The sequence below is a fragment of the Salmo salar genome, chromosome 08, assembly GCF_965601325.2.
Source record: "Salmo salar chromosome 08, fSalSal1, whole genome shotgun sequence".
In the NCBI taxonomy this organism is placed as follows: Eukaryota; Metazoa; Chordata; class Actinopteri; order Salmoniformes; family Salmonidae; genus Salmo; species Salmo salar.
In genome coordinates, this window is record NC_138298.1 from 26,761,121 (window position 1) to 26,784,059 (window position 22,939).

The following is a 22,939-nucleotide window of genomic DNA, read 5'->3' on the forward strand; positions in this document are numbered from 1 at the left end:
TAAACATTTAAATGTATGAAGTCACTACTGTAAGAGGCTCTGGATAAGAGTGTCTGATAAATGACTAAACATTTAAATGTATGAAGTCACTACTGTAAGAGGCTCTGGATAAGAGTGTCTGATAAATGACTAAACATTTAAATGTATGAAGTCACTACTGTAAGAGGCTCTGGATAAGAGTGTCTGATAAATGACTAAACATTTAAATGTATGAAGTCACTACTGTAAGAGGCTCTGGATAAGAGTGTCTGATAAATGACTAAACATTTAAATGTATGAAGTCACTACTGTAAGAGGCTCTGGATAAGAGTGTCTGATAAATGACTAAACATTTAAATGTATGAAGTCACTACTGTAAGAGGCTCTGGATAAGAGTGTCTGATAAATGACTAAACATTTAAATGTATGAAGTCACTACTGTAAGAGGCTCTGGATAAGAGTGTCTGATAAATGACTAAACATTTAAATGTATGAAGTCACTACTGTAAGAGGCTCTGGATAAGAGTGTCTGATAAATGACTAAACATTTAAATGTATGAAGTCACTACTGTAAGAGGCTCTGGATAAGAGTGTCTGATAAATGACTAAACATTTAAATGTATGAAGTCACTACTGTAAGAGGCTCTGGATAAGAGTGTCTGATAAATGACTAAACATTTAAATGTATGAAGTCACTACTGTAAGAGGCTCTGGATAAGAGTGTCTGATAAATGACTAAACATTTAAATGTATGAAGTCACTACTGTAAGAGGCTCTGGATAAGAGTGTCTGATAAATGACTAAACATTTAAATGTATGAAGTCACTACTGTAAGAGGCTCTGGATAAGAGTGTCTGATAAATGACTAAACATTTAAATGTATGAAGTCACTACTGTAAGAGGCTCTGGATAAGAGTGTCTGATAAATGACTAAACATTTAAATGTATGAAGTCACTACTGTAAGAGGCTCTGGATAAGAGTGTCTGATAAATGACTAAACATTTAAATGTATGAAGTCACTACTGTAAGAGGCTCTGGATAAGAGTGCATGCTAAATGACTAAACATTTAAATGTATGAAGTCACTACTGTAAGAGGCTCTGGATAAGAGTGTCTGATAAATGACTAAACATTTAAATGTATGAAGTCACTACTGTAAGAGGCTCTGGATAAGAGTGCCTGCTAAATGACTAAACATTTAAATGTATGAAGTCACTACTGTAAGAGGCTCTGGATAAGAGTGTCTGATAAATGACTAAACATTTAAATGTATGAAGTCACTACTGTAAGAGGCTCTGGATAAGAGTGTCTGATAAATGACTAAACATTTAAATGTATGAAGTCACTACTGTAAGAGGCTCTGGATAAGAGTGCCTGCTAAATGACTAAACATTTAAATGTATGAAGTCACTACTGTAAGAGGCTCTGGATAAGAGTGTCTGATAAATGACTAAACATTTAAATGTATGAAGTCACTACTGTAAGAGGCTCTGGATAAGAGTGTCTGATAAATGACTAAACATTTAAATGTATGAAGTCACTACTGTAAGAGGCTCTGGATAAGAGTGTCTGATAAATGACTAAACATTTAAATGTATGAAGTCACTACTGTAAGAGGCTCTGGATAAGAGTGTCTGATAAATGACTAAACATTTAAATGTATGAAGTCACTACTGTAAGAGGCTCTGGATAAGAGTGTCTGATAAATGACTAAACATTTAAATGTATGAAGTCACTACTGTAAGAGGCTCTGGATAAGAGTGTCTGATAAATGACTAAACATTTAAATGTATGAAGTCACTACTGTAAGAGGCTCTGGATAAGAGTGTCTGATAAATGACTAAACATTTAAATGTATGAAGTCACTACTGTAAGAGGCTCTGGATAAGAGTGCATGCTAAATGACTAAACATTTAAATGTACACATTTTGAAAAACAACAGGAGGTTAAACTAGTAGAATAAAGACAGCAGATAGTTGCAGTTCAAATACTTTATTGAATTGGCCTCTCCTCATGGGAGACAAGCCAAGCAAATCACCTACTGCCAAAGTTGTTATTAGCTGTATTGAGTATTTGAGTAAGCCTGGGACAGGGAGCATCCATCCCTAGTTGTGAGGTCCAGGGCAGGGGACAGGGAGCATCCATCCCTAGTGTGAGGTCCAGGGGCAGGGGACAGGGAGCATCCATCCCTAGTGTGAGGTCCAGGGCAGGGGACAGGGAGCATCCATCCCTAGTGTGAGGTCCAGGGCAGGGGACAGGGAGCATCCATCCCTAGTGTGAGGTCCAGGGCAGGGGACAGGGAGCATCCATCCCTAGTGTGAGGTCCAGGGCAGGGGGAAGGGGACAGGGGGAAGGGGACAGGGAGCATCCATCCCTAGTGTGAGGTCCAGGGCAGGGGGAAGGGGACAGGGGGAAGGGGACAGGGAGCATCCATCCCTAGTGTGAGGTCCAGGGCAGGGGACAGGGAGCATCCATCCCTAGTGTGAGGTCCAGGACAGGGGGAAGGGGACAGGGAGCATCCATCCCTAGTGTGAGGTCCAGGGCAGGGGACAGGGGACAGGGAGCATCCATCCCTAGTGTGAGGTCCAGGGCAGGGGACAGGGGACAGGGAGCATCCATCCCTAGTGTGAGGTCCAGGGCAGGGGGCAGGGGACAGGGGACAGGGAGCATCCATCCCTAGTGTGAGGTCCAGGACAGGGGGAAGGGGACAGGGAGCATCCATCCCTAGTGTGAGGTCCAGGGCAGGGGACAGGGGACAGGGAGCATCCATCCCTAGTGTGAGGTCCAGGGCAGGGGGCAGGGGACAGGGGACAGGGAGCATCAATCCCTAGTGTGAGGTCCAGGGCAGGGGACAGGGGACAGGGAGCATCCATCCCTAGTGTGAGGTCCAGGGCAGGGGACAGGGAGCATCCATCCCTAGTGTGAGGTCCAGGACAGGGGGAAGAGGGCAGGGGGAAGGGGGCAGGGGGCAGGGGGAAGGGGGAAGAGGGAAGGGGGCAGGGGGAAGGGGGAAGGGGACAGGGGTAGCTCCACTAAGCTGAGGTATCATGTTCCCCTCCTCTCCCCTTCCTGAAGCAGGCAGTCTCTCTCCCGTAACACTCAGTGCAGTCACCCTGAACTATCAGTGGAAAGACAGGCTACTGTCTTCCTCTCCAAACAAAAACCTGGTGGAAGAGGGAATGCTTTCAGCCACCCTGTAACAGGCCACCACACACACACACACACACACACACACACGCACACGCACACGCACACACACACACACATGGCCCCAACAAAGAGGAGCAGAGGGGACATCATCCTAAATGGACCACATCCTCAGGCTGATCATCCCCTCAACGCTTTACACCTTGCTTCTCCAAACACAGCACGGCTGGTTGTGATCCCTTTCCACCCCCCCACCGTGTGTGTAGGTGTATATGCATTGGGTGTGTACATGTTTCTGTGCGTGTGTGTGTGTGTACATGTTTCTGTGCGTGTGTGTGTGTGTGTGTGTGTGTGTGTGTGTGTGTGTGTGTGTGTGTGTGTGGTGTGTGTGTGTGTGTGTGTGTGTGTGTGTGTGTGTGTGTGTGTGTGTGTGTTCATGTTCTACCACCCAGTGTTCTAGGTCTTGGGTCTCAGCACCGCTCACTTGCAGTGTAAAAACACCCGCAGCTCCGGTGTGGCCAAAACACCGCCTGCGGCTCAACTCAAAGGCACCTTTTTACATTTTTAGATGTTATCTGCATGAAAAGGGGGGATTACTCCTTCTCTACTCCTCTCCGGGAGAAGAGAGGAGGAGGGGAAGGTCTGTTCTACCCTTCCATTTATCTAGAGGAGGCCCGTCTTTGAACAATCAGTAAACATTTTAATCTGGCCTTCAGCCAAGCCGCCTCTAGTGTCCCGGAGTTTGAAAGAAAAAAAATCAGGACCCCGACCAGCTGTTTGAGAGTTGGTGAAGGAGAGAGAGAAGGAGAGAGAGAGGGAGAGAGAGAGGGAGAGAGAGAGGGAGAGGGAGAGAGAGGGAGAGGGAGAGAGAGAAGGAGAGAGAGAGGGAGAGGGAGAGAGAGAGTGCTTTATTGTACATTAACAGAATGAATCTTGTCAACTGTCCTTTGATGTTTCGTCTTCTCTTTTTCTTTCCAGGCATCATCGCTTACACCGAGTATCTCTTTCTGCTCTGCATTCTGACAAGTGAGTCTCTCTCTTTACGCTCTACACTCTCTCTCTCTTTCTCTCTCTTCCACTCCCTCTCTCTCTCTATCACATACTCTTTCTATCTCTTTCTTTCCCTCTCTCTCACTCTTTCTCTCTCTTTCTATGTGCTACTCTCTGCCCTACCTCTCTCTCTCCCTCTCTCTCTCTGTCCCTCCCTCTCTCTCTCTCTCTCTCGCCCTCCCTCTCTCTCTCTCTCTCTCTCTCTCTCTCTCTCTCTCTCTCCCCTCCCTCCCTCCCTCCCTCCCTCCCTCCCTCCCTCCCTCCCTCCCTCCCTCCCTCCCTCCCTCCCTCTCTCTCTTTCTCTCCCTCTCTCTGTATCTCTCTCTGTATCTCTCTCTCCCTCCCTCTCTCTCTCTCTCTCTCTCGCTCTCTCTCTCATGAAGAGGGGCTGGTGGTGCCCTCTGCTTACATTAAACACAAATCATTACTAAAGGCCAGCGTTGGTCTGTTAAAGTTTACAGTATGTCCCAGACATGGGCGGCCCACCCAAGATCTCCAGTCACCGAAAAAAGACCAAAATCTCATGTATCTTACACTACAGTAGGTGGTCAAATCTACACTTACCCTGAAGAAGCTGCCGAGACACAGAAGGCCAAGAGTTAAGACAAGATAACATAAAACATGAGTTAAGAGAAGATAAGATAAAACTTGAGTTAAGATAAGATAAAACACGAGTTAAGACAAGATAAGATAAAACACGAGTTAAGACAAGATAAGATAAAACATGAGTTAAGACAAGATAAGATAAAACACGAGTTAAGACAAGATAAGATAAAACACGAGTTAAGACAAGATAAGATAAAACATGAGTTAAGATAAGATAAAACACAAGTTATGACAAGATAAGATAAAACACAAGTTAAGACAAGATAAGATAAAACACAAGTTAAGATAAGATAAAACATGAGTTAAGATAAGATAAAACACGAGTTAAGACAAGATAAGATAAAACACGAGTTAAGACAAGATAAGATAAAACACAAGTTAAGACAAGATAAATCACGAGTTAAGACAAGATAAGATAAAACACGAGTTAAGATAAGATAAATCACGAGTTAAGACAAGATAAAACACGAGTTAAGATAAAATAAAACACGAGTTAAGACAAGATAAGATAAAACAGGAGTTAAGATAAGATAAATCACGAGTTAAGACAAGATAAAACACGAGTTAAGATAAAATAAAACACGAGTTAAGACAAGATAAGATAAAACAGGAGTTAAGACAAGATAAGATAAAACATGAGTTAAGACCAGAAAAGGTAAAACACGAGTTAAGACAAGACAAGATAAAACATGAGTTAAGACAAGATAAGATAAAACACGAGTTAAGACAAGATAAGATAAAACAGGAGTTAAGACAAGATAAGATAAAACATGAGTTAAGACCAGAAAAGGTAAAACACGAGTTAAGACAAGACAAGATAAAACATGAGTTAAGACAAGATAAGATAAAACACGAGTTAAGACAAGATAAGATAAAACACGAGTTAAGACAAGATAAAATAAAACAGGAGTTACGACAACATTGAAAATTGAGTGGCTTTGAGACAGGTGCTTAGCAGGTAGCCTAGCGGTTAGAGCATTGGGCCAATAACCGAAAGGTTGCTCGTTCGAATACCTGAGCCGACTAAGTGAAAAATCTGTTGATGTGCCCTTGAGCAAGGCACTTAACCCTAATATGCTCCAGGGGAGTTGCACCACAATGGCTGACCCTGTAAAACAACACATTTCACTGATATCTATCTGGTGTATGTGACAATGAAAGATATTATTTTGTACATAAAGACTCAACAGCCATGCTCCCAACATTTCAACTCCTAAAATGTAGGTATTCATCATATAGGCCTTCATAGGTATTCATCAACATGTAGGTATTTATGTATTCATCATATAGGCCTTCATAGGTATTCATCAACATGTAGGTATTTATGTATTCATCATATAGGCCTTCATAGGTATTCATCAACATGTAGGTATTTATGTATTCATCATATAGGCCTTCATAGGTATTCATCAACATGTAGGTATTTATGTATTCATCATATAGGCCTTCATAGGTATTCATCAACATGTAGGTATTTATGTATTCCTCATATAGGCCTTCATAGGTATTCATCAACATGTAGGTATTTATGTATTCATCATATAGGCCTTCATAGGTATTCATCAACATGTAGGTATTTATGTATTCATCATATAGGCTTTCATAGGTATTCATCAACATGTAGGTATTCATCATATAGGCCTTCATCAACATTGTTACAATAAAAACACACTTGGAGGCATATATTGCTTTGATTGCGTCCCAAATGGCACCCAATTCGCTATATAGTGCACTACTTCTGTCCATGGCCCTGGGAAAAAAAGTGGTGCACTACATAGGGAGTAGGATGCTATTTGGGACGCTGACTTGAGACTGGCATTGACAGTCCGTGCAGATTAATCTCCAGCCACACTCTGAGGTGCTGCTCTGCTGTTGTTGCTCACTGAGGGTCTAACAAGGCAATGAAGCATCTCAGTCATCGCTGCTACACTTTGCGTGGTAACCCAGCGCTGGGATAATGTTTACATAGCACTTGCCAAGATGAGAGAGAAAGATCCACAGGTATGCATGTACATTGTAGTCATTTAACAGACGCTCTTATCCAGAGCGACTTAAAGGGGCAATTAAGGTTAAGTGTCTCGCTCAAGGGCACGTCAACAGATTTTTCACCTAGTCGGCTCAGGGATTCAAACCAGTGACCTTTGGGTAACTGGCACAATGCTCTTAACCGCTAGGCTACCTGCCGCCCCAGTATTCATTCAATACAGCTGATTAAACTGATCCTAAAGATTCATTCATAGACATCATTTTAACAGTAGTGATGTAATGAGATATGCGGGATGGTAATAATGAGAACACAGACAACTGTGTCAAATTACATTGATATGTTTGAGCAAAACAGATCACACAACAGATCTTGCAATCATCTGGATACACTGATAGCAGAACACATAATGACTTGAGTCCAGTCCCTGTGGTGTTGAGATCACTCATCTTTCAAGACAGCTGGAATACACTTGACGGGTTTGAGCAAAACACAACATATCTTGATATGATCTGGATGCATGTAGAAGCATGCATAACCACTAGTAGTCCATTCAGTCCCTACGGTGTGGAGATCAGTCATCTTCATACCTCCTCCTCTTCCTCAGAGCCACACGCAGGCTTCAAGATCGCCTTCAACATGTTCGACGCCGACGGAAACCAGATGGTTGACAAGAGAGAGTTCCTAGTGGTGAGTTACCCTTACTGCCCCCTTAATAAATAAAGAATTGGATTTGAATAATGCATTTAACAGTTTTATGTGTCAAGAAGATAACTGCTGCACACTGTTGATCTCACACATCCTCTCCTCTCCTCTCTTCTCTTCTCTTCTCTTCTCTTCTCTTCTCTTCTCTTCTCCTCTCCTCTCTTCTCCTCTTCTCTTCTCTTCTCTTCTCTTCTCTTCTCTTCTCTTCTCCTCTCTTCTCTTCTCTTCTCTTCTCTTCTCTTCTCTTCTCTTCTCTTCTCTTCTCCTCTTCTCTCCTCTTCTCTCCTCTCCTCTATAGCTGCAGGAGATCTTCAGGAAGAAAAATGAGAAGAAGGGGAGGAAAGGAGATGTGGAGAAGTCAGCTCAGCTGGTAAGACCAAACAAGAGGGAGAGCGAGTATATTTGGGAGTGTGTGTGTGTGTGTGTGTGTGTGTGTGTGTGTGTGTGTGTGTGTGTGTGTGTGTGTGTGTGTGTGTGTGTGTGTGTGTGTGTGTGTGTGTGTGTGTGTGTGTGTGTGTGTGTGTACGCGTGTGTGTGTCGTGCGTGCATGCATGTATTCAAGCTAATTTCCCCCACAGCAAGCAGCAGGACCAGACCTCTCCCAACAGTGTCTCTAAACCCAAGTCAAACAACAATGTCTGTTTTATTGAGTTTCTGTTATGCTATTGAAAGTGTCTTACGAGGAATTATACACCAAGAATAGATCATAAATCTGTCTTGCCTACTACTTACTAGAGCTACATACTGTGTACTAATACTACATACTATTTAGAATGTTCTGTTTAGTGAAAACGAATGCAGTATGTGACACGTATCAACATACTAGACTCACCTATACTGAGATCTAATGATTAACTGTGTTGTGTCCCGCCATTCGTTTATTTTGGTAGCTCATCCCCTTATCTCATTATCAGATGAATATCAGCTGTTGTCAAACACACGCCTGTCTGAAAAAACACGTATCTCTCTCAACAGCATGCAGCGAATTCTACTAGTGAAAAACCAAAATGAGTATGACATCCTGGCATTTAAAACTGGGAACATTTCATACACTATAAAACGTTCTATTTTCACATACCCAAAATGCCTACTATTTATAACGCAAGTACGGGCATTTCGACACAGCCCATGTGTGTTGTACTTGTTATCAATACTGAATTGAGGGGTCAAAGACATCATATTTATCTAACAGTATAATATGACATTAAAACATCAACCTCCAAGCATGTTCAGGACTTGTTCTGTCGCCTTGTGCTTTCCCACACTTCACACACACTACAGAGAGTGCATTCGGTTCACTCTGAAGTTAAGATCCCTCTCGCTTGCGTCAGGACCGGTGGGAGACGAGCAGAGCCAAAATGGCCTCCTTTCCCAGTGTTTTGTGGATGGGTGACATCTCCCATAAGCAGCCCATGTGGCCCAACATAAACAAGAGGATCTGATAGAGAGATAAGAGGGGATGAGAGGGGATTGTGGGAGTTTCTGTGGCTTTAGCTTCAGAGGGACCAGACACACTTAGCCAGACGGCTCCTCGGAGGGGCACAGCTGAGGAATGTTGTTTAAAGACTGGGTCCTAAATGGCACCCTACAGAGGTAGGATCTTCATTTGAGCCGGTTTGTTACAGCAGGAAAATAATCCTGCAGCAACAGGAAATGTGAATTATTATGTGTATTATATTGAATGGACATTTTTGTAGGGGTTGATACATTTTCCGTAAGGGAAAATCAAGTCGGACATTTCAAAGTGGAAATTACTGTCACGTCCTGACCATAGTAAGTTGTTATTTTCTATGGTAGAGTAGGTCAGGGTGTGACAGGGGGGTTTTCTAGTTTAGTTTTTCTATGTTGGGTTGTTCTAGTTTTTGTATTTCTATGTTGGGCTTTGTTTGAGATGATCTCCAGTTAAGAGGCAGCTGGTCATCGTTGTCTCTAATTGGAGGTCATATTTAAGTTGGTGTTTGTCCCACCTGGGTTTGTGGTAAATTAATTTTGAGTAGTGTATGTTTCACCTCTGCGTCACGGTTTGTTGTTTTTGTCATTCAGTTTATTTATGTATTGCATAGTTTCACAGTATAAATAAAATGTGGAACGACACACACGCTGCACTTTGGTCCGCTCATTCCTGCGACAGCCGTGACAATTACAAACTTCAGAAGACTTTTTAAACCTCCAATACACTACAAGTTTAACATTTCCTGCAGTTCTCCTGCAACAGTGTGACCAAATTAAGATCCTACATCTGTATTCCCTTTATAGTGCACTACTCAATTTCCTATAGACGGGGTTGCCTGACAATGTCACGGAAATGATGAATGGTGATGATGAAATGATGATTCTGAACGGTCAGATAGCTAGCAACAATGACAACAAGCTGCCATGTGAGGAATCGTGGGTTGCTCGTTTCAGCATGTTTCATCTTGTTATTGATACCATGTCTTGTTTTGACTGATGTCATGTCTATGCTAATATGGCACAAATTTGCTACCTACAGTAACAGCTGTAACAATGTATTTGAGAGACAAGTGCTTATTGTGCAAATGTATTTATGTTTTCAATAAACATTGGAGACTAAATATAGTTTACATGTTGTCAACAGTCTAAACCAACCACGTCTGTTTTGCCCCATAGTTGCACACGCCTCGGTTTTGTTGCTAAACATCCAACCTTCTATATAGTGCACTACTTTTGCACCCTATTCCCTATATACTGCACTCATTTTGACCAGAGCCCATAGTCAACATAAGTGCGCTATATACAGGTGTAGGATCTTAATTAGAGCTAGTTTGCTACAGCAGGAAAATAATCCTGCATCAACAGGAAATGTGAATTATTATGTGGATTATAATAAATCTTTTTTTGTAGGGAGTTGATACATTTTTTGTTTGGGCAAATAAAGTCTGACATTTTTAAGTGGAAATTACAAACTTCAGAATCCTTTTTAAAACTCAAATGCACTACAAGTTTCAGCAATTAAGATCCTACATCAGTTGGGAACAAGGGGCCATTTCAGACACAGCCCAGATGTCTAATATGTGGCCCACTGATCCTCCGTGCCCCTTCAATAACAGAATCAGATACGCTGTCTCTTTAACGTTAGGATAACGTTATGCTAATGTCTCTTTAACGTTAGGATAACGTTATGCTAATGATGTGTGTATATTAAGGTACCATGGGAATGATACAGTCATATGGTGCTATCTGTGACAATCTGACGGTATGTTTTGGGAGCTGTATTACCAGTGTAGCACATTGTGAACACACACTTTATCCTTTACATAGTGGATGTCCCAAATGGCACCCTATTCCATACGTGGTGCACTACTTTTGACCAGGGCTCTGGGTCAAAAGTAGGTCACTTTCTAGGAAACAGGGTGCCATTTTGGATGCAGCAGTGGTTAACTTTATTGTAGAAATATGACCTATAGAGAAGTAATACCTGTAGACCATGTTGTGTAGCTACAAGTGTGTTGGTTTACGGTAGCAGTACTCCTGTTGTGCATTTGAGCCAGTGTGTCTCTCCTTGCATGCATCTATTCTAACATGTGACCTTTCTCTTCTTCCTCCTCTTCCTCCTCCTCTTCTTCCTCCTCCTTTATGACCGCATGCCGTGTCGTCCTCCTCCTCGTCTCTCTGTGTAAAAGAGTATGCAGCTCTACGGATATCAGGTTGCTCCCATCAACAGCGTATGTATCAATCCAACCGTGCCCGAAATGGCACCCTATTCCCTATATAGTGCACTACTATTGTCCAAAAGTATTTTGTTAGTGAATAGGGTGCCATTTCGACACCTGTGTACCTTTGTCCCTGGTCTAAACTCTGTATATCTAGATCTATAGAAATAGAGTGAAATAGATAGAAATCCATTGAAATAGACCTTCCTTGTGTTCTGGCTGTCTGTCATATTGACTGAGTGATTGATTGCGGAGGGGTGAGGGGTGGTGGAGGAGTAATGATTCTAGGGGTCAGAGAGAGGGGCGTCAACAAAAGTGGATGATTTGATTTAGAATGACTAAGAAACACTCTGGCTTAAAATAGAACCAAGCATTGTCCCCCCAAAAATGGGTGGTGGGGGTGGATTTTGGCAATAGTATGGATAGTAGAGTGAGCACACATTTTGAAGTAAGCACCTTACATGTAAGTAAGTACCCTCAATGAAGTAAGCAGACTCTAGTAAGGACCCTGTGCAAATAAGATCACTCTAGTGATGTAATAACCCTATGAAGTAAGCACAGTCCTTATGATGTAATCACCCTATGAAGTAAGCACAGTCCTTATGATGTAATCACCCTATGAAGTAAGCACAGTCCTTATGATGTAATCACCCTATGAAGTAAGCACAGTCCTTATGATGTAAGCAGCCTTTGAAGTAAGCACAGTCGTTATGACGTAAGCACACTATGAAGTCAGCACAGTCCTTATGGTGTCAGCACACTATGAAGTCAGCACACTCTATGAAGTTAACACAGTCCTTATGATGTAAGCACACTATGAAGTCAGCACATTCCTTATGATGTAAGCACACTATGAAGTCAGCACATTCCTTATGATGTAAGCACACTATGAAGTCAGCACATTCCTTATGATGTAAGCACACTATGAAGTCAGCACACTCTATGAAGTTAACACAGTCCTTATGATGTAATCACACTATGAAGTCAGCACACTCTATGAAGTCAGCACATTCCTTATGATGTAAGCACACTATGAAGTCAGCACACTCTATGAAGTTAACACAGTCCTTATGATGTAAGCACACTATGAAATCAGCACACTCTTTGAAGTAAGCACAGTCCTTATGATGTATGCACCCTCTATCTATAAAGTCAGCACAGTCCTTATGAAGTAAGCACAGTCCTTATGATGTAAGCACACTCTATCTATAAAGTCAGCACAGTCCTTATGATGTAAGCACACTATGAAGTAAGCACAGTCCTTATGATGTAAGCACACTCTATCTATAAAGTCAGCACAGTCCTTATGATGTAAGCACACTCTATGAAGTAAGTGTGTGCACTGTATAGGGAATAGGGTGCCATTTGAGACGTAGCCAGTGATAGTCAGTGTTGATTCCAGGTTAACCCATAGAGGACTCTCTGATGACAGATCAATAGGCTGTCTACGTGGTCATGTTTAGACTATAGCCCTGTCTCTCACTCAGCCTTAATGCACATTTCCCTCCACTCACTGTGGAGGAGTGAAGGAACATAATGGTCTATACTCAAACACAGCCCCAGAACCAGGCCACTGTCTGTCCCCCTACAGAGGAGCAGACGTCTCCCTCCTGTCACTAACCTGATGGACGACAGGCCAGTACAACCTGTGATGTTCAATGGCCGCCCCTGTATTCCCCTATAGAGAGAGACAAGACAGGTGGCCAATCACTGTATTCCCCTATAGAGAGAGACAAGACAGGTGGCCAATCACTGTATTCCCCTATAGAGAGAGACAAGACAGGTGGCCAATCACTGTATTCCCCTATAGAGAGAGACAAGACAGGCGGCCAATCACTGTATTCCCCTATAGAGAGAGACAAGACAGGTGGCCAATCACTGTATTCCCCTATAGAGAGAGACAAGACAGGTGGCCAATCACTGTATTCCCCTATAGAGAGAGACAAGACAGGCGGCCAATCACTGTACTGGTTGTGTGCTATAGATGAGGTTTCAACACTATTCTGTTGCTTGTGCTTCAGTCTGTACAGACATTGCGAGTGGTTTCTCCTTAACGACTTTAGTTGAGTGAATGCGATATATTGATCAGCAGATGTTGTCTTCTGTGACGTGTGTCATTCAAAGTGATAGTCACACCACCATGCTGTACCGGCGTCGGTTGACTGGAGCGAAGGAATGGAGTCAAATGATGTCTTGTTAAATGTCTGACTCATCTGAGGGATGTGGGAGGTAGGGTAGTAGTAAAACCATTCCCCTGTGGAGGAATCCAGGGTTGGATTGCGTGATTGTATCAACTGTCTTTGATACGATGACAAATCATTCTACTATAATAGTGATATCACTGTGAGACTGTTCATTATTTAAATGTGACTGGGATCCGTCTTCTATACGATTAGCATATCACTAAGCCAATCCCTACAATCTTGGGATGAAATCTTTCATTTGGTCTTTGATTGATTGTCGATTTCAAACGAGATCGAGAGAAATGATCATGGTTATTCCTTCATATCATCCTCTCTTCCCTCCTTTAGTTGTCCTCTGTTTTACGATGTTTGTGCTTCTGGTAAAAAACTCCTGCAGGTGGTTAAAACAGACAGTCATCAGTTTGTAGCCAGGAGCTATTGGGACGTTCTGAGGCGCGGCGCCAGTCAAGCCCTGTTTTCAGACCTGGCAGAGGTACACCTGTCCTCTGTACACCCTCCCTCCCTCGTTTCTTTCTCCCCTCCTTCTTTTCCGCCATCTATCCCTCCATCCCTCTGTCATTTGCAGCATAGATCCATTTAGCAGTTCTCAGACCTGGCAGAGGTATACTGGTCTTCTGTCCTGGCAGAGGTATACTGGTCTTCTGTCCTGGCAGAGGTATACTGGTCTTCTGTCCTGGCAGAGGTATACTGGTCTTCTGTCCTGGCAGAGGTATACTGGTCTTCTGTCCTGGCAGAGGTATATTGGTCTTCTGTCCTGGCAGAGGTATACTGGTCTTCTGTCCTGGCAGAGGTATACTGGTCTTCTGTCCTGGCAGAGGTATACTGGTCTTCTGTCCTGGCAGAGGTATACTGGTCTTCTGACCTGGCAGAGGTATACTGGTCTTCTGTCCTGGCAGAGGTATACTGGTCTTCTGTCCTGGCAGAGGTATACTGGTCTTCTGTCCTGGCAGAGGTATACTGGTCTTCTGTCCTGGCAGAGGTATACTGGTCTTCTGACCTGGCAGAGGTATACTGGTCTTCTGTCCTGGCAGAGGTATACTGGTCTTCTGTCCTGGCAGAGGTATACTGGTCTTCTGTCCTGGCAGAGGTATACTGGTCTTCTGTCCTGGCAGAGGTATACTGGTCTTCTGTCCATTCATTCGTCCATTTGTGTCTCTCATACCCAACCATCCCTCTCTTGGTTTCTAGTGGTTCTTTTAGTCACATGATCCCATCCCTCCTTTGACTAGAAAACGTAAAAACTCTTCCCTTGGTTTTGACCCATCCATCCATAGCCATAGGACAGCTATGTCACTGTGTAATCTATGGTTTTTCTGTATTAGATTCTTAGATTCAGACGTTTGTTTTATTGTTATAAACCCTATTTGTTTCTCTTGCGTTTCATGCTTATCGATGTTACCTTCCGCCACCCCTTTGACGTGTCCTGTATGAATCTCTGTGTTGGTTCCTGGTGGTTGTTGTTACCTGCATGTCAGCCACCGTTTGTCAAGAAAATACAGTTAGAAAACGTTCTTAGCATAAAATACAGTGACGACCTGCTTAGCTACAAAGTGCTATACCAAAACAACATCATCATTCTGGCACCGCGCACACACACACACACACAAACACACACACACACGTTAGATCATTGCCGTCCGTCTACAATTGAGCACGGCTGACTTGGCAGTCCAGTGTTTCTCCGCCTGACGATTTGTTTGACAGCCTATTTGTTGGCTAATAGGTGGCTAGCAGCGGAAGCAGAGGAGAGACAATAACACTGGAAGACTGCAGGAGATCATGGAGATGACCTGTATTTACATAGACTGGACCCTTTCATCTAGAGGCTATCAAAGAGAGAGGGAGAGAGAGAGAGAGAGAGGAGGGATGTGTGTTTAACTCCTATTCAGGTTCTCTATCATGATGAGTCTCGCATTAGGCCCCCTGTGTTTGTCTGTGTCAGAAAGGACTGTCTGGCTGGCTGACTCTCTAGCCCTCCAATAACAGGTCTAATGTGTTATTCGGGAGAGGGAGGGAGGGGAGGGGAGGAGAGAGAGAGAGAGAGAGAGAGAGAGACGTTTTAGGGGTTGACATCAGTAATCACTGTTTTTCACCTGTGTTCTGAGATCAAAGGCCACAGCGGGGACACACACACACAAACACACACACAAACCAGGTGCTGACTCGCACGCCTGGTGGGCGTGATAACCATTATGTCGTCGATAGCGGTGAGCTCACATACTTGCGCTCCCCAGCTTCCAGGAACCGAGAGCCGTCAGGTCGTGATCTCACTCTTCCAGGAGAGAGAGAGGGAGAGAAAGAAAGAGAGAGATGGGGGGTAGAAAGGAGAGGAAGTAAACATGTGTATTGTCTAGTCTGGGCGCAAAGAGAATGTGTCATATAAGGGCTTGCCTTTCGAAGGAGAAGCTAGTCATTTCACCACATATATTTTACAAGTTTATTCCTTTTACAAAAATAAACACATCCTCAAATCACAGATGCCATGAGATACAAGAAGTTGTACGTTTTATGAGGATACCACTTGAAGAAGATAGTCAGTTTAAGTATGACAGAGTGATACTTAATTTCTATGTAAAGCTATACAAAACAATAATATAAACACAACATGTAAAGTGTTGGTCCAATGTTTCATGAGCTGAAATAAAAGATCACAGAAATGTTCCATACTCACAAAAAGCTTATTTCTCTTAAATGCACAAATTTGTTCATCCCTGTTAGTGAGCATTTCTCTTTTGCCAAGATATTCCATCCACCTGATAGGTGTGGCATATCAAGAAGCTTATTAAACAGCATGATCATTACAAAGGTGCACCTTGTGCTGGGGACAATAAAAGGCCACTCTACAATGTGCAGTTTTGTCACACAACACAATGCCACAGATGTCTCCAGTTTTGAGGCAGCATGCAATTGACATGCTGACTGCAGGAATGTCCACCAGAGCTGTTGCCAGATAATTGAATGTTAATTTCTCTACCATAAGCCGCCTCCGACGTCGTTTTAGAGAATTTGGCAGTACATCCAAACGGCCTCACAACCACAGACCATGTGTAACCACGCCAGTCCAGGACCTCCACATCCGGCTTCTTCACCTGCGGGATCATCTGAGACCAGCCACCCGGACAGCTGATGAAACTGAGGAGTATTTCTGTCTGTAAAAAAGCCCTTTTTTGGGGAAAAACTTGTTCTGATTGGCTGGGCCTGACTCCCCCCTGCTCAGTCATGTGAAATCTATAGATTAGGGCCGAATAGATTTATTTCAATTTACTGATTTACTGATATAAAATGTGTCTAAGTAAAATCTTTGAAATTGTTGTATGTTGCCTTTATATTTTTGTTCAGTATATAATTAGTGGAAGAATCTAAAAGTTACACAAGTGAAACTGACTGACCCGACAGGATAAGTGTTAGTTTTGACAGTGACGCAATGCTACTAAACATGATTTCCTTTGAGATACACTGACTCGTCCCTATACAGCGTGTGAAATAGACCTATCCTTACATGATTTCTCCATTCTCTTTTAGTTGCATTGTTTTTAAATTCCATCCCTGGGGAGTACATTTTAATTCTACACAGTATGATGTTTCCAAACAACATCTGGCTTCGGCCGTGAAAAGTGCCTTCATTTGGGCCGTCAAGCGGAACAACGACAATGTCTCTTCTTTCAATTCTGTTCTTTTTTCCTTTGAATTATTTTTTCCGTTCCCTGGTGGATTAGGACTTTAGACTAAAGGTATTAGACTTTTGCCAGCCTGGTCTCAGATCAGTTTTATGCTGTCTAGTCACAGTTGACTCAACCTTGGCGAGACAGCACGGACTGACCTGGGACCAGTTTAATTAGCCGTATAGCATCGTGCTGAATCTGAACATGGCTGAATGCAGTCTCCCCCTATGGAGAAGGATATGATGAGAGTTTGCCAATGCCAGTTACACTCTGCCTTCAGCATGACACCGGATTGGTTGGATTGGGGGAAGGGTGGGGCATGGCGGGGAGAGGGACGAAGTCTATTGGCCCATTTGGTTTTTATATCAATCATCGATCGATATCGCCCTCTCTGTGTCCTTGGAAGCTCAGACAGGGTTTCTCGGGATTTTGCCTGTATCCGTTATTATGTGATAAAGCCCAGTCATATAAACACCTTTTTCTGAATTATCCCCTCCTACACACACACACACACACACACACGCCGATACACCCCCCTTCCCCCTTTTCCGGAATTTTCCCTCTCCCCGGGATTAAGGTAGTGTTAAACAGCGGATTACAAAACCACGGTAAATACATAAACATCCCAAATACACCCTAATTGGTTTCAAATATCCCAGATCCCTTACAAAGCCCACGCAGAAGAGAGGGAAGGGATATTTTGTACACAGAGAGAGTGGCTTAGAGGGTAGAAAGAAAGAAAACATGAAAGAATTCATAATTACTTCAAAGACACCTGATTATGTTACAGTTTTTTAGAAAAAGGTGGAATCCTGCTCACATTCTTGTACACATTTCTGTTGCGGTGGGTTTTCTGTTCTGCTGTGGTTTTCTATGTGTGGCTTTTGGGGGTTTGAACAGAAGTGCATGGGATGGGGTGGCATATGTGCCTGTCTCAGCTAAAATGACGGTGTGTCGTCTGTCTCCTCCGCTCTCTCTCTTTCTCCTCCTTCTCTCTGTGTGTCTACAGGCATGTCTTTGTGTGTGTCTGTCTGTCCGTCTGTCTATAGCCTTACCTGTCTGTGTGCTGTCCTGTCCTATCTGTCTGTCTGTCACACTGCCGGCTGCAACACTACCATTTATCAGTCTGGGCTGCACAGAAATATCCAATCTACACACCATCCGGATAGCCCTAATCCAATATGTCTACTAACAGCTATAACACACGGATGGTTTGGAGATCAGTGGATCTGTGCAGGTGCTGCTCAGACTCAAGCTTTGTTGTGAACACTTGGTGAAGCTGATTGATTGATTGACTTGACTGACTGTTGTTGCCCCGTTGATGCACCTCATATGCGACTGGCTGGTTGTTCGGCACCATGGCTGCCATCTTGGATTCATGACCAAGCCCACACGGACCGGTCCCCACTCCTCATTCAATCAGAGAGCGTGTTGTATGTCAGTCACTGCATTGTTTTTCTTTTCTCCCCGCCCCCTCTGCCCCTGTCTGGCCAATGGGATGGCAGCGTGCGGAGGAGGGTATGATGATTGACACCACACTGCTGGTGCACTTCTTTGGGAAGAAGGGGAAGGCGGAGCTGACCTTCGACGACTTCTACAGGTATCGCCATGCCGATGAATTGATTCATCCTAATAGAGCCCTATAAATGACGGTCTGTGGAACATAGTTTATGTACTCTGTCGCTTACACACATACTGCACTACCATAGACACATACTGCACTACCATAGACACATACTGCACTACCATAGACACATACTGCACTACCATAGACACATACTGCACTACCATAGACACATACTGCACTACCATAGACACATACTGCACTACCATAGACATGTACCTTCTCTCTGTCACTTGGTCCTCTCTCTCCCCCAGGTTCATGGATAACCTACAGACAGAGGTTTTGGAGATAGAGTTCCTGACCTACTCTAAAGGCATGACCACCATCAGTGAGGAGGACTTTGCCCGCATCCTGCTGCGTTACACCAACGTAGAGAACATCAGCAGTTACCTGGACAACGTCCGCCAGAGCATCCCTGACGAGAAGGTAGAGGAACACACACACACGAGAAGGTAGAGGAACACACACACACATGAGAAGGTAGAGGAACACACACACACATGAGAAGGTAGAGGAACACACACACACATGAGAAGGTAGAGGAACACACACACACGAGAAGGTAGAGGAACACACACACACATGAGAAGGTAGAGGAACACACACACACATGAGAAGGTAGAGGAACACACACACACACACACGTGAGAAGGTAGAGGAACACACACACACATGAGAAGGTAGAGGAACACACACACACGAGAAGGTAGAGGAACACACACACACATGAGAAGGTAGAGGAACACACACACACATGAGAAGGTAGAGGAACACACACACACACACACGTGAGAAGGTAGAGGAACACACACACACATGAGAAGGTAGAGGAACACACACACACATGAGAAGGTAGAGGAACACACACACACATGAGAAGGTAGAGGAACACACACACACACATGAGAAGGTAGAGGAACACACACACACATGAGAAGGTAGAGGAACACACACACACATGAGAAGGTAGAGGAACACACACACACACATGAGAAGGTAGAGGAACACACACACACATGAGAAGGTAGAGGAACACACACACACATGAGAAGGTAGAGGAACACACACACACATGAGAAGGTAGAGGAACACACACACACACATGAGAAGGTAGAGGAACACACACACACATGAGAAGGTAGAGGAACACACACACACATGAGAAGGTAGAGGAACACACACACACACATGAGAAGGTAGAGGAACACACACACACATGAGAAGGTAGAGGAACACACACACACATGAGAAGGTAGACTACATCTTGAACCTTGAATCATAGCATGACACGAGTCTGGTCAAGTACTCTATCCTCTACTTTCTCCGCCCCTCTCTCCCTCCCTCTCTCTCCCCCTCTCTCCCTCCCTCTCCCTCCCCCTCTCTCCCTCCCTCCCTCTCCCTCTCTCTCCCCCTCTCTCCCTCCCTCCCCCCTCTCTCCCTCTCTATCCCCCTCTCTCCCTCCCTCTCTCCCTGCCCTCTCTCCCTCTCTCTCTCTCTCTCCCTCTCACTCTCCTTCTCTCCCTCTTCTCCTTCCACATTTCATACTCATAGTCCTGGGCCGTATCCACAAAGCGTCTCAGAGTAGGAATGTTGAACTATGATCAGTATAGCCTTTTAGCTCATCATGAATGAGGTTATAGGGCCAGGTGGGGTCCTGATCTTAGATCAGAACTTCTACTCTGAGATTCTTTGTGGAAACGGGCCCTGTACTGAAGAGCACTCTCAAATAGACCCTACCCTCCCAGCCTCCCTCCCTCCCTCTCCCCCACACTCCCAGCCTCCCTCCCTCTCCCCCACCTTCCCAGCCCCAGTATCCTCTCTCATTCTCCCACCTCTTCTGCCTCCCTACCTCCCTCCCTGGCCCTCTAATATCTCCCCTTCCAACTACATGACACATTCACCTCCCCCGTCTCTCCCCCAATAACTCTCGGACTCCCCTTCCTTCACTCTCTCACTGCAGCCTACTCTCTGTCTGTCTGTCTGTCTGTCTGTCTGTCTGTCTGTCTGTCTGTCTGTCTGTCTGTCTGTCTGTCTGTCTGTCTGTCTGTCTGTCTGTCTGTCTGTCTGTCTGTCTGTCTGTCTGTCTGTCGCTCTCTCTCTCTTTCTCTTTCTTCCACAACCCACACTTTCTGTTCACCTCCCTTTACTCTCTCACCCCTCTAACCTCCTCCATGTCTCTCCCAACACCCCACTCCCCCTCTCAGCCCTTCCTGCCCCACCTGACCCCCTGACCCCTATTCCCCCCTCCTACCCTCTATATTTGTGTTCCCACCTTGTTATGGTCCTCCGGGCACTGTGTCTTCTTCTCTCTACACCTGAATGCACCACTGGCCCATCAGTTAGATCAACTAGAGATAGTGAATCCATTACATCTGACACTTCCACCTGACAGCCAGTTGTAAGGACCAGTGTAATCTGACGGGTTAACACCTGACAGCCAGTTGTAAGGACCAGTGTAATCTGACGGGTTAACACCTGACAGCCAGTTGTAAGGACCAGTGTAATCTGACGGGTTAACACCTGACAGCCAGTTGTAAGGACCAGTGTAATCTGACGGGCCAACACCTGACAGCCAGTTGTAAGGACCAGTGTAATCTGACGGGTTAACACCTGACAGCCAGTTGTAAGGACCAGTGTAATCTGACGGGTTAACACCTGACAGCCAGTTGTAAGGACCAGTGTAATCTGACGGGCCAACACCTGACAGCCAGTTGTAAGGACCAGTGTAATCTGACGGGCCAACACCTGACAGCCAGTTGTAAGGACCAGTGTAATCTGACGGGCCAACACCTGACAGCCAGTTGTAAGGACCAGTGTAATCTGACGGGTTAACACCTGACAGCCAGTTGTAAGGACCAGTGTAATCTGACGGGCCAACACCTGACAGCCAGTTGTAAGGACCAGTGTAATCTGACGGGTTAACACCTGACAGCCAGTTGTAAGGACCAGTGTAATCTGATGGGCCAACACCTGACAGCCAGTTGTAAGGACCAGTGTAATCTGACGGGCCAACACCTGACAGCCAGTTGTAAGGACCAGTGTAATCTGACGGGTTAACACCTGACAGCCAGTTGTAAGGACCAGTGTAATCTGACGGGCCAACACCTGACAGCCAGTTGTAAGGACCAGTGTAATCTGACGGGTTAACACCTGACAGCCAGTTGTAAGGACCAGTGTAATCTGATGGGCCAACACCTGACAGCCAGTTGTAAGGACCAGTGTAATCTGACGGGTTAACACCTGACAGCCAGTTGTAAGGACCAGTGTAATCTGACGGGCCAACACCTGACAGCCAGTTGTAAGGACCAGTGTAATCTGACGGGTTAACATCTGACAGCCAGTTGTAAGGACCAGTGTAATCTGATGGGCCAACATCTGACAGCCAGTTGTAAGGACCAGTGTAATCTGACGGGTTAACACCTGACAGCCAGTTGTAAGGACCAGTGTAATCTGACGGGTTAACACCTGACAGCCAGTTGTAAGGACCAGTGTAATCTGACGGGTTAACACCTGACAGCCAGTTGTAAGGACCAGTGTAATCTGACGGGTTAACACCTGACAGCCAGTTGTAAGGACCAGTGTAATCTGACGGGTTAACACCTGACAGCCAGTTGTAAGGACCAGTGTAATCTGACGGGTTAACACCTGACAGCCAGTTGTAAGGACCAGTGTAATCTGACGGGTTAACACCTGACAGCCAGTTGTATGGACCAGTGTAATCTGATGGGCCAACACCTGACAGCCAGTTGTAAGCACCAGTGTAATCTGACGGGTTAACACCTGACAGCCAGTTGTATGGACCAGTGTAATCTGATGGGCCAACACCTGACAGCCAGTTGTAAGCACCAGTGTAATCTGACGGGTTAACACCTGACAGCCAGTTGTAAGGACCAGTGTAATCTGACGGGTTAACACCTGACAGCCAGTTGTAAGGACCAGTGTAATCTGATGGGCCAACACCTGACAGCCAGTTGTAAGGACCAGTGTAATCTGACGGGTTAACACCTGACAGCCAGTTGTAAGGACCAGTGTAATCTGACGGGCCAACACCTGACAGCCAGTTGTAAGGACCAGTGTAATCTGACGGGTTAACATCTGACAGCCAGTTGTAAGGACCAGTGTAATCTGATGGGCCAACATCTGACAGCCAGTTGTAAGGACCAGTGTAATCTGACGGGTTAACACCTGACAGCCAGTTGTAAGGACCAGTGTAATCTGACGGGCCAACACCTGACAGCCAGCTGTAAGGACCAGTGTAATCTGACGGGTTAACACCTGACAGCCAGTTGTAAGGACCAGTGTAATCT

At 44.7% G+C, this 22,939-nt stretch overlaps 1 protein-coding gene across 4 annotated transcripts in view; it reads left to right on the forward strand.

Annotated features, from left to right (window-relative positions):
- The window catches only part of LOC106610377 (calcium uptake protein 3, mitochondrial), a 70,726-nt gene that overhangs the window by 39,773 nt on the left and 8,014 nt on the right, over positions 1 to 22,939 (forward strand). For 2 of the 4 annotated variants that reach the window (XM_082978498.1, XM_082978499.1), the window contains exons 5-11: positions 4,105 to 4,152; positions 7,374 to 7,456; positions 7,770 to 7,841; positions 11,113 to 11,154; positions 13,723 to 13,818; positions 18,514 to 18,608; positions 18,887 to 19,058. In XM_082978498.1, coding sequence (XP_082834624.1) covers positions 4,105 to 4,152; positions 7,374 to 7,456; positions 7,770 to 7,841; positions 11,113 to 11,154; positions 13,723 to 13,818; positions 18,514 to 18,608; positions 18,887 to 19,058 — 608 coding nt within the window. The remainder of the gene's footprint in view (positions 1 to 4,104; positions 4,153 to 7,373; positions 7,457 to 7,769; positions 7,842 to 11,112; positions 11,155 to 13,722; positions 13,819 to 18,513; positions 18,609 to 18,886; positions 19,059 to 22,939) is intronic. The other 2 variants (XM_082978500.1, XM_082978501.1) reach the window with 2 other exon arrangements.